This window comes from Gopherus flavomarginatus, chromosome 12 (assembly GCF_025201925.1).
Source record: "Gopherus flavomarginatus isolate rGopFla2 chromosome 12, rGopFla2.mat.asm, whole genome shotgun sequence".
Classification (NCBI taxonomy): domain Eukaryota; kingdom Metazoa; phylum Chordata; order Testudines; family Testudinidae; genus Gopherus; species Gopherus flavomarginatus.
In genome coordinates, this window is record NC_066628.1 from 50446472 (window position 1) to 50459330 (window position 12859).

At 39.8% G+C, this 12859-nt stretch overlaps 1 protein-coding gene across 3 annotated transcripts in view; it reads right to left on the minus strand.

Annotated features, from left to right (window-relative positions):
- The window catches only part of RPTOR (regulatory associated protein of MTOR complex 1), a 296305-nt gene that overhangs the window by 163620 nt on the left and 119826 nt on the right, over nucleotides 1–12859 (minus strand). For all 3 annotated transcript variants that reach the window (XM_050920753.1, XM_050920752.1, XM_050920751.1), the window contains exon 6: nucleotides 168–343. In XM_050920753.1, the coding sequence (XP_050776710.1) occupies nucleotides 168–343 (176 nt within the window). The remainder of the gene's footprint in view (nucleotides 1–167; nucleotides 344–12859) is intronic.

A 12859-nucleotide genomic window follows, 5' to 3' on the forward strand; every position in this document is an offset into this window, starting at 1 on the left:
CTTTGACTAATAAGATGCTGTCCCAAGTGTGCTCTTCAAATCCCTGTAATTCAGTACTGCAGAGGAACTTTACTGTGGATAAAATATCTGGATCAACAAGTCTATCAATTCAACAGACAAGCTTTGCAGACCATGCTTTTTCCCCACATAACAGGTGAGACACTTACCACCTCAGAGCAATTTTGATTGGTGTAGTAAGGCATGATGTGAAAAGGTCAGCCGGCAGGTCAGGGATCATAGGTAGCAATTCATTGGCTTCACATGCTGCCAGCTGAATGCAGTTCTTCATTGATGGGGGCAAAGGCATCTGAGCAAGTGGATGATTAGGGTTAATTGCAGCAACCTTGATGATAGATCAAAAGAAAAAGGCATCAATCAGAGGATTTAACCATCCAGAAAAATAAATCTGAAAACAACCTGCTAAGAATTACCAAGGCTGAATGCATCACCATAATCAGTAATGATTAAAGTAGTAAAGGCACTGATATAGCTATGTCAGGAGTGAACAGTTCAAGTGTACATTTGCAGTCTGTGTCATTTATAGTATTGCAATATTTAGTAATACAAACAGCAACTTGGGACACACAAATTAAACTGCCGACCACCACTTCACAGGATTCTTACTCCACAAGATTCTGCCACCTTTGAATCAAGTATTGTAGAAATAAGTCTTGTGAACTATTGTGCTACCTGAGAAAAAAGTTTAACAAAAAATATCTTTTTTGCAGCCCACTCTCACTAACTACAAAGTGGGGAAATAGCTGAGAACTGAACAGAGGAGCTCAGAGTATCTACTGCTACAGTCCCCAGTACTCCCCACACTGCTTCCACGAGAACTCTTACGTCTGAACAGAGGCTACGCTGAAGGGAGGAGGAGAGTATTACCGAAGCAAAGGAGAAATGCAAAAGAATTACCTAAATTAAAAGAGGAAACGTCTGCTCTCTTATGGGGTGAATGAGAGACAGGGGAGTGTGTGGTGTAAGGTGAGCAAAGGTACCAGCAGGTGCAGCATGCAAGTCAATGTTAGAATACGGGCAGGGGACAGACAGGAGGAAGACAGGCAGCTCTCTCTCCCCAGGATTGATCACAAATACCCCTGAGTTGCAACTTCTGTCCAGAGCAGTGAACATCAGTCACCAGAGCAACTGTATTACAGCAAATTTTTTCTGCATTAACCATATGAGCTAAAACAACGTCAGCAATGCCAGACTGCTCTAAACAAGTAATTAGTTCCTAGGTCTACAGTGACAACCTTGCTAAAACTTATGATTGGTTTGGGAACAATCGGCCACCAAATCTGAGTCACAAAGAGAGACTGGTAGAGTTAACAGATGTGTCAGTGCTGCCTTCACGCTAGTCGTGCACTGGCAGAATACATTAAGCTAACAGCATTCCTGCAGCAGCTGCCAGGGAATAGGGTTTGCATATGTACTATTCGATTCCTTCACTTCAGGTCCTTTGTGGAAATCAATTTTTAAAGAAACGAAGGGTAAGCAGCATAGTAGGATGTCATATGAGCATGTGCAGGATTTTGGTAAAAGAACGGCAAAGCCTGGTATGAAGGACGTCAAGTATCAGAGGGGTAGCCGTGTTAGTCTGGATCTGTAAAAATAAGAATCCTGTGAAGTGGTGATCGGCACTAGCAATTAGTCTATAAGGTGCCACAGGATTCTTTGCTGGTATGAAGGAGTTCATAAGGTCTGGTTTACACTGATGGGCTGCGTCCCAAAGGTTGCCAACCTCTGGTCTATACTGAAGTGCTGCAGTGTTTCAAGTATAGACAAATCTAGCTGTATCATTTTACCTTCAATTTGTCTGTCCAGACACCATCTTGTAAAATGGAAATACTATGCACCAGTAATTCCAGGTGTGTTTTTAGAATTACAATGGCACTAACAATTAAGGGGGTGTGCTATGGCAGATTTTTCAGAGAACTGATTATATGGAAAGTGTAGGTTTTCCTTCCAGTGTCTTTTTTAAAAAGGTAGAGACACAAACACTAGCTTGTGTGTGTCTATAACACCTTTTCAAGCATCCAAAACTCTGGACCCAAATGTGTGTGAGGTTTCTTGAGTGAACAGGACTGGAAATTGCCTTATCGATAAGGCTACAATTATGTCAAGAAGGTCACAGAATCTGTGACTTCCAGAGACCTCCATGACATTTTCTGCCCCAGGGCTGGAGCGGTCAACAGACAGTGAGCCCCCAGCAGCTCCTAGCCTGCGGGCAGCAGGGGGACTCCACAGCTTCTAGCCTCTGCAGGCAGTAGGGGGATATTTGTAGCAAAAATCACAGATAGGTCACAGGTTTCTGTGAATTTTTGTTTATCCTCTGTGACCTGTCTGATTTTTACTAAAAATATCTGTGACAAATTCTGAGCCTTTGCTATCAACAACTTGAACTACAAACAAAAATGAAGCGGGGCCCTTCTAAAAGTGATCCATCCAAATCTGTGAACCTAATGACCAAAGAGTAACGGCTTTTGAAGGATTTCACTTTTTTCACACTGAGTTAGGCAATACACTAGCCCTTTGCAATATTTATATATCAAAGTTTCTAATTTTGTTTAAATCAACGAGTGTAAATCAGTTTGGTGGTCTCAGCAGAGCCCTTTGGGAAGGTACATCCATGTTACACACTCACTACACAGTTCAGTACAACTTTCCACCTCTGCTGCAGAGAAGCATAGAAAAGACGCATTAGGAAAGTTGTGGAGAGGGTTCAGATTTTTTTTTTGTTTGTTTTTGTTTTTAATTCAATCTCAGGAGCTGCTGCATCATTCATACAGTTTCTTGCCTTTATCCCAAATGGCTGCCACCTCCCATTGTTCTCAATCCAAATAGGCTGTCCTCAGCTAAGATGGACGTCATCTCCCTACATCCTAGATGGAGCTGAATTAATCCTCAAACCAATCCTAGGACCTCTGATCATATTTACTGCACTTCTCTAATAACCTAAACTTTATCTTTTAAGTATCTCATGTTATAACTACTTTTTAAAAACAGATATTTTAAATAACTACAGGAAGGGATTTAGGGGTAGTGGACAGGATAGAGGAGATTTGTCCTTTATAGATTTGTAAATACAGAGCATCCAAACAGCTTTAGCGACGATAATTAATGCATTAAAGAAAGGATGTACGCACTGGGCATCCTCAGTACATGGGCTCTTTAGGGGAACATGTTCAAGTGAATTTTATGCTGGCTGAAATGTGCTGAATACTGAACTCCTTTGGCCATGTAGTATGCATGGCATGGGTAACAGCAGGACAAGCTTCTCTCATGTCACTCCTCATCAATGCCCCTCAAATCTGGAGACTAGCTCATCCTCTCTGGTCTGTTTAATCCTTGAGTTCTCCACAGAGATGCCCAATAAGGGGATCTAAACATGAGAAATATAACATGAACTCTTGGCCATTAAAATCTGGACCACAAACAACAATCAAGCCAATATAGGGTATCAAATTTTGGTAACTGACATCCTGGTCAGATTTAAAGCAATATCCTAGAGGTGAAAGCTTTGGAATTCCCTGGGCTATCCAGTCCCTCAGTACAATCATTCCTATTGTGAACCAACCATGAAGAAAGAGATGGGCTTCAGCTGACTGGTAGGAACCTATCTTAAAAACACAGACACATGCTGCAAACTAGTCTTTACAACTCAGGATACGATTTAATCATGGAGGATTCCATCACTTCACTGGACCTCCGTGACTTGTTTGTCTTCAGCTACCATCAGGACTCAGGCTGGTGCTAAGCTCCACCTGCAGCCGGGGCTGTGTGCTCCCTTCCCTCCCCCTCCCCCGGTGGCTGTGGCTGGAGCCAGGATGGTTCCCCCACCCTCGCCTGTGGCAGTGGGGCTTGGGCTTTTAGTCCCCCCTCATGGGGCTCCAGCTGTCATTACTCCCCTTTTCCTCCCCACCAGCTACTTTCAGAGTCAATTTGCTTATTTCCCACGACCTGTCCCTGACTTTTACTAAAAATAACCATAACAAAATATTAACCTTAATTATGGCATGAAAATAATTGACCTTAGACCTGCTTAGAAAGATGCTGGGGCTTTGTTATAGAACAAGGAATTTACCCCTAACACCCTGAGAATAATGGCTCATATTTCCTTAATTTCTGAGCTGTCACCATCTTCCCTCATATGCCACCTCCCCAGTACACGTACTAAGCTGCATGTTCCGATCACAGACTTCAGTTAACAAAAAACAACTGTCTTTACTGAGAATGGGGATGACATAATAGGTAAAAAGAACAATGGAAAATCCATGGTATATCCAGTCAATAATTGCTACCTTATAGAGATTTTAGCTATCAGCTAAACTAAAATCCCTAGACACTTCTGTGAAATGGCAAATCAGTTGTTTTGGATACAAATTATAGCTGCTCAAGTTAACTTGTATTCAGTTTTGCCACTTGTGAATGGTGCACTTGCCAGAAGGAAAAAGGAACAGATTTGTAAGTCTCACTACTTGTAATTAACACAAAGGGAGACAATAAGTCTATTTTAAACCTCTATTATTCAAAACTTTTCTGCACATAAATCACAGGCTGGCAGGCAGGCAAATGCAAGGAAAACAGGTCTTTATGAATTAATAGGCATGTTTAAGTTAAACTAACGGAAGGCCTTTGCCTTAACATGGAGGCTGGAGGTTGTAGTTTTTAGTTATTTCAAATGCTGGCCAGACCTTCTGGTTTCACAGAATTTCTGCAGTTGTCAGAATCCTCATCCCTGCAGAAGACATTAATGCTGCTACAAAAAAGAAGTAATTGTTTCCAGCAGATGGTGGATTAGGAAAATTCCCCATGATACTTCATGCCATTGCCAGAAATCATCCTGCTGCTCTGGCATTAAGCTAATTTTTGGAGATTTAAGTCCAAGATAGAGAAAAAATAAAACAAAACAGAAGTTACTCAGCTCTGATTAGAAGTAGTTAGTCATGTACCCTATTTGAGGCAAAAGGAACATGCACACCCACAGCAGAATTTAATTCCTACACAAATAGAGAAGGTAAAAAGGTAAAATGCTGTGAAATTCAAACAATAAAAGGTGCTGAAAATAGAAAAAAAGATTATATAATCTGTAGAAAAACACATCATGAAGTGATGTTTCATCCCTCATTTCAGCACAGCTCAAAGAAGGCCTTATAATCCCCCACCACACACACCTTTTTATTTCTCCTTTGACCCATAATTAGGTGTTTCAACTGTCACAATTCTAAGGAAAATTCATCAAAATTAACCTATAGCTTTGCCAAAGTTAGTAAGGTGCACTTAAGCACTTTGCTTAGTTCTCCAGAATTGTGGTATATTTACATACACTCAGCTAGTTAATTAGATAATTAAGAGCTATAGCTGGGTGCTTTACTCTCAGAACAAACCACAGGGAGAGATCACGGCTGAAGGAAATACACACCCAGGGTATTTTCTGAACAGGTTAGTCCCTGCCTTGAAGGCACCATTTCACCTACCATGTTCCTATACCGGCATCAGGTCAACTCCTTCCAAAATAGCCCGTTACACACACCACAACTGAGTACATTCTCACCGGCTACTAACACTGCTGTGTCCACTGTTGCCAGGTATGACATTATCCTAGGACACCGTCAGCAGCCGATCTAATTTCTAAAGATCAAGTTGGCTTCCATATCTGAAAGATGCCTAGGGAGAGCAGGGAATGCAGCTTTCTGCAGGACAGATTGTGACAAAAAGGGAGTGGAGAAAGGCACAGTATCAATCATTAAAATTGGCATTTAAACCAAGGACATAAATTTGTCAAACCATATAACATGCCAGGGCTTCAACGCTATTTATAAAGAAATGGACGTTTTTTATCTACAAGACACTATGTAATTTCTGTATTTATTTGGATATGATTAAAACTTGTTTTGCTCAGGAGAGTTATTTGTATCATCCTTCAGATGAGGTATTAAACCAAGGTCCTAACTGCCCATCCATGTGGAAGTTAAACAATCCCAAGACACTTTTGGAAGACAGTCAAATACCTTAGCGTCTTAGCAGCACTCCTTTTCTAAATAAGAGTCTTTAATGTCCTGGATGGAGGGCAAGCCAGCAATGAGCACAGAATGGCCGTGCCTTTTGCTTGCACAGTCGCTGCACTACTCATTCAGTGCTCTGGAAACCATTTAAGATACTGTAAGAAAGAAAGGGACTTTTGAAACAAACTCTAGCCTTTCAGTAAATTAAGAGGAAGCTATATTGGAAAGACCTAACAGAGTCCTCATCTCTTCCCCTCCCCCCCTAAAAATCTCAGATACAGCTGAGCTAGCTTTAGTATTTTCAGAACATTCTGAACTGAAGTTACAGCCTTTCACCCTCATCTCCCCCAGGAACAACGTTTCTGTTGAGGAGTAACAATTTTTCTTAATTGCAGTGTTTCTACTGAGATTTAAGAAAATATATTTCGCATTTCTTCTTTCCAGAATACCTCTTCTTCATTCTGTTTCTCTGCATAGCTCTTCACTTATGTAAATCAGTGATTCCCTACACCCTGACAATACTGTCTCTCCAGATCATCCCTTTCTCTGTTCAGTTGTCTAGGCTGCTACTGAATTTCTATGCAAAAAAAAATTTCCAGCAACTGGATTTTATGCTTTTTTATAATTTACTGTTATTTTGGGGACACATCAAACAAGACAAGACAAGTAACGCTAGGACAGCATCTATTATGCAGATGTCTCAAGATACTTCTCACCCCACCTGCCACAAACCATACCTTATTTTTGTGCTCAGTCACTGAAGAGACAAGGCAAGTTTTAAACCTTAGAAGAGGGAATCACTTCCATATTCAAGTAACAATGCAATCAAAACATGATGCATTTACAAGTATATCTGCAAGTACATTGGACTTCATTTGTACGTTTCTGGTGGCCTCATGTAAAGTCTGATGACCACTAAGCCAGCTTTCATTGCTTCTAAGATCAAAGGGGACCACTCGTGATTATCTAGTAGACCTTTCCCAAAATAAATCCTAGAACAGATCTTTTAGTAAAACATACAGTCTTGATTTTAAAATTGTCATCGATGGAGACTCCTCCATCACCATTGCTCCAATGGTTAATTACCCTCACTGTTATAAATGTATGCCTTTATTTTCAATCTGAATTTGTCTAGCTTCAGCGTCCAGCCATTGGATCGTGTTATACCTTTCTCTACCCTACTGAAAAGCCCATTGTCAAATATCTCTTCCCTAGTTTGGCACTTATAAATTGTGATTAAGTCACCCTTGATCCTTCTTTTTGTTAAGCTAACTAGTCTATTTGACTATTGAGTCTATTACTATAAGGTATGTCTTCTAATCCTTTAATCCAGGGGTAGGCAAACTATGGCACGTGTGCCGAAGGCGGCATGCAAGCTAATTTTCAGTGGCACTCACACTGCCCAGGTCCTGGTCACCAGTCCAGGGGGCTCTGCATTTTAATTTAATTTTAAATTAAGTTTCTTAAACATTTTAAAAATCTTATTTACTTGACATACAACAATAGTTTAGTTATATATTATAGCCTTATAGAAAGAGACCTTCTAAAAACGTTAAAATGTATTACTGGCACACAAAACCTTAAATCAGAGTGAATAAATGAAGACTCGGCACAGCACTCCTGAAAGGTTGCCGACCTCTGCTTTAATCATCCTTGTGGCTCTCCTCTGAACCCTCTGCAATTTATCTGCATCTTTCTTGAATTGCAGGCACCAGAACTGGACACAGAATTCCAACAGCAGTAGCACTAGTGCCAAATACAGAGGTAAAATAATCTCTTTGCTCCTTCACGAGATTCCCGTTTATTCATCCCAGGACTGCATTAGCCCTTTTGGCCAGAGTGTCAAATTGGGAGCTCATATTCAGTTGATTATCCACCATGACACCCACATCTTTTTCAGTGTTACTATTACCCAAAATAGAGTGTCCCATCTTGTATGGCCTACATTTTTTGTTCTTAGATGTACGCGTTTACATTTAGCCTTATTACCCACCCAAATTAAGGTTCTCTTTCCACAGCCAGTGCGGTGACTCTCTAATCAGTAAATCAGAAATGAAGAAATCATCTGCCAGAATTGTCTATTTAATGCATATGCAAACCACAGTCACAGTCTATGCAAAACACCCACCTTGCACGGCAAAAAAACAGTGTTCTCCTGGGAATGCAATGAGACTATCATTTGTTTTGCCTGTTTAGCTCCTGTATCAAACACATCTAGAGTTTGCTTAACTGTTGCAAGCAACACAACAAACATATGAAGGTAGCTGACACAATATGAATAAAGACTATTACCTCTCAGGATGATTGATACTGGCCACAGCCACCATTAACTAAATTTTTTATGCTTTCAGATTAAATGTGCTCTACTTCCTGGCCTAAAACGCCCTGGTAAATGGTTTAATGGCCCAGTCAGACATCTACAGGCACTTAGCCCCCCAATTTTCTCTTCTGAAGGGAAATAGATGAGAACAGTGGATGGAAGGATGGAGGAAAAAATGGAGTGTGGCTAAAGTTGGACTGCTTTAATCTAGCCTCCATCTTCTCTCCTGATTATGTTCTCTTCTGCCACTCCCAATCTATCCCCCACTTGCCATTTCTATCTAATGTATTTCCTTTAGTGAGTACTTTGTATTTTCACACTGTTCATACTCACAAGGAAACAGGCCAATTATGGACTTACGCTAAGCCCTTTGGTGCCATGTAACTGTAGAGAGCATTACCACCAGAAGTAAAACATTGCGACTGCAAGAGGAAGGAGCTGGGGAAGTTAAGTTTTCACTCTTGTCTCTGGTTATGAATTAAGTGCTCAGAAAACATACACAAATCCCTAACACACACATTTACATCATCTCAGAAGCACAATGAAATGGAACCAATGAAGCAATCTCATAATGCTGCACATATTACAGGAACAAATCATTGATTATTAAAGGCCTCTGTCTGCGGGATCTCACACATTCTCCAACACAAACAGTTACTGACAACACAGATTTTCAGATTCATATTCCAGAAAAAGCTGCCCCATGCAAAATCTCTTCCAATGTCAGTTAACTTGAATCAGAGGTAAACTGCTACAAACATAAGTTTAAGGTAAACAGACAGTTAAAAGGCAGCACATTGAGCTACTATGAAGAGGGTTTATGTTTAGTTTAAATTAAGTTTGAAACCATGGTGCCACTGTACTTGTCCATTGGTGCATCAACATTTTCAGTCTTATCAACATAATCCTAAAAATTGATTATTATGTAACACATCAGGGAGCCACCAGAGGGAGCATGCAGCATTGCTTTAGTCTGGGTCAGACAGAAAGAATTATGTCAAGATAGGTTTTGGTTTGGAAAAGAGGCTTAAAACTCAAATACAACTCTCCTAACGGGATGTTGGCTTGTAAGAGTTAATGCATGATTTGAGACACTAGAGTGACTCACTGCTTCATAGCAAGAGCCAGTGACCGTGCTAACACATGGTTTTTACCTAGCATAAAAAAAAAAAATCAACAAGACAGAACTAAATGGATGCAAACACAAACTCCTCTAATATACACTTCCATAGGCTTACAAGGAGAATTTCTATGGATCAAGACAAGTTAAATATTTGTCTTCAATTAACGAGTGTAAACACAGACACAGAATTCTTATAGTCCCAGGAAAGTAACCTAACAACTCATTCCTAAAACATCTCAGAATACTCCAATACCTAGCTTTATCTAAGGTGCATTACATAATAACCTCCTTTCTCCTGCACTACCCTACATCTTCCAGTATAAGAAAGCAGAGGTTGGAAAAGCATTAACGTTACCTTTTATTTAAATAGATGAAATATACTAACTTATTATGTATTACTGTTTCACTCTATGAAGTGGGAACTGAAGGCGCATAATATATGTACAGAAAATTTGTCTGGATTAATTGTAACTCTTGAAGGAGTTGTAACATCTTACAGCTGCCTCCTGAACAACTCCACCATTACCTCTGCACCTCCTGCAGTAACAGTTATGATAGAGGTAAAGAGTTCTGTGGCACCTTATAGACTAACAAACATATTGGAGCATGAGCTTTCATGGGTGAATACCCACTTCGCTGGATGACAGGGACATCCTTCTGGCAGTTCTTCCAGTGGCAGATACCATATTCCAAATACCTGTATCATAAAAGGATGTGCTACACCAGCGCCCTGCTAACAACTCTTACACTCATACCGTTAAATCTTCACATAGATTTTCAAGAACAGAGGCCTAAAGTTAGAATTGGAAGTCCATTTTAGGCAACTAAATAGGTGGCTAATTTTCATAAGTGTTGAGCACCCAGCAGCTACCATGGCCTCAGCAAATTTGAAAATCAGATCTATTTTTTAAAGTGTTGATTTAAAAAAAATTAGTCTAGGTTTTTTTCCCATTGATTTTCTAAATATAATAATTCAACATTCAAAACTGCAAGCTAAGCTGGCACAAATGAAAATATTAAAACATTCTGTGTGACAGGTCTGAATTTTCTGTAATCATTTCAATTATGCTTTGGCCTTTTCCTTCACTAGGTAATTCCCAGGGCTTATGTTGGATAGTACAGAGAGAGCTGGCAGCACAACTTATTGTTAAGGTTGTTCAATATTTCCCATCATAAGACACTGCTTTCAATTGCTTATAACATTTTGCCAAAAACTTTAATTACATCGTCTGAAATTTTTACATGCCGGGTGTTCATGCCACACAATTTTATTTATTTATTTATTTTGTTTGTTTGTTTTAAATTTCAAAGAACGTTTGCCATTTCCAAGGAAGAGGCTAGGAGAAAATTTTTTTTGCCCATGCTAAAAAATTCTGAGAACTGTTAGTTTGAAAAAGATCAAGCATCCCCATGCTTTGAATTTGGGTGTTGTTCAGGGGATGGCCTTTTTTGTCAGGAATGTGCCTCAGTGATACCACCCACTCCCTGCCCCAGATGGCACTCAGGAAGCACTTAGGCAGAAGCTGCCTGGTTTGAATGCAGAGGGAAGGGACAAGATATGGAGTGAGGGGGGGAGGAGTAAACTGGAGCAAGGAGGTTGGGGAAGGGAGCCTGGAGCTCGAGGCTGTTGTGAGAAGGAAAAAGATTGGGACTGGGAGCAGGGAATGGAAACAGCGGCATGGGGACTAGGAGACAGCAGGGCCGCCTAGGGGAGGGTGGGGAGAGGGGCAATTTGCCCCAGGCCCTGCAGGGCCCCCATAAGAATATAGTATTTCTATAGTATTGCAACTTTTTTTTTATGGAAGGGGCCCCTGAAATTGCTTTGCCCCAGGCCCCCTGAATGCTCCGGGCAGCCCTAGGAGACAGCAGGAGGATAGGGGAAATCGAGATCAGATGAAGAGCCAAAGGGGAAGGCCAGGGTCGGCTGTGGATAAAATAGTATGTGATTATGTAATTAACGACTATTATAATGCATACACATAAGAGGGCCAAATTAAGGTTGCACAGGCAACCTTAATTCTGGCATTTCCTAACACTTGAGTGCTTGACTTTGGAATATTAATAATGTTCCTTCGGCAAATTGCGTGTGTGTGTATACTATTTACATTACAATATTGCTCAAAGATCCCAGTCAGTGAGTACTGGAGCCACAATATGCTGGGCCCTATACAAACACACCAGGTGGCATGAGCTCTGAGAATGAATCTTACTGTGGGCTGTGTGCAGGCAGACCCCTGCAGCCATACAGAGCCCAACTCACTTCACTGGGGTGCTGCACAAGGATCCACCCACACACAGCTCATTGCACAACTGGCATCTAATTTAGGACAAGAGGCAATGAATTCTGACAAACAATAAGAGGGAAATGGGAGAGTTAATAGAAGACCAGCAATAATAAACATGTCTACACTGTCTAACAATGTGAATAAGTAGGAAGCTCTGGGTCAATTAATTTTTTTTGGTAAATAAATGAAATTTTAGTATAAATATCTGGAATCCTCAGACAATCTCAAATATAACCAATGTTCAGCAAGAAGAATTTGCACTAAAAAAGAAATGTAAAAGTAATGACTATATCCTGAAATAGAGGGTATTCCCAGGAGCTCACATCTACATTCATGTTTCTTATAAAAGGCTGTGTGATCTGTCCATTTATTTCAAATTTCTACTTTTTTCATTTTTTTAAGCACTATGTATACCATTTCCTCTGATCTTCTAGCTCAACACACCATCTGTTCATCCCTTAATCTCTGTTACTATCACAGACAAAAAAAGTATGTCAAATATTTCATGAATCTATAATCTAGTAGGTCAATTTTTTTTAAGACACAAATATATAAATAGTTTTAACAGGTAAGAAACGAATGCAGCTCATGTTTTCAGTCCTCCATGTATTGAATAATATTTATTCAAAAGTGGAATTACAATACGTACTGAAATTAACAAATGTTTTGAGATATTAACTATGAACCAATTTTGTGTTTTTAATATCCGCTATTTATGCAGTAGACTATCTGAACAATAGCCAACAACATTAAACTTCGTGGAAAAACAAACTCTTAATTAAAAATAGCACCAAGATAAAAACTAAGCTAATTGCAAAACATAATGTAAAATTACACCATCACCAATTGGACACCTGAAATAACATTTATTTTCATTCTTACTTTTATCTTCTGCATACAGAATTAAAACTTAATATGTAAGAAACTGCAGGTATTATATTTTTCTAAACAGGATATATGAAAGTCTTCTATTCTGAGTACTTTGTATAAAATTAAAAAACAGTTCCCTTAGTAAACTAGTCCTCAGCAGTGCTCACCACACACCTAGAGTATTTAAGATACCAGGACAGAAAAGTTGGACTTATAACCTGGGAAATAAAATGTTTAAACAACAAATTACAGTACA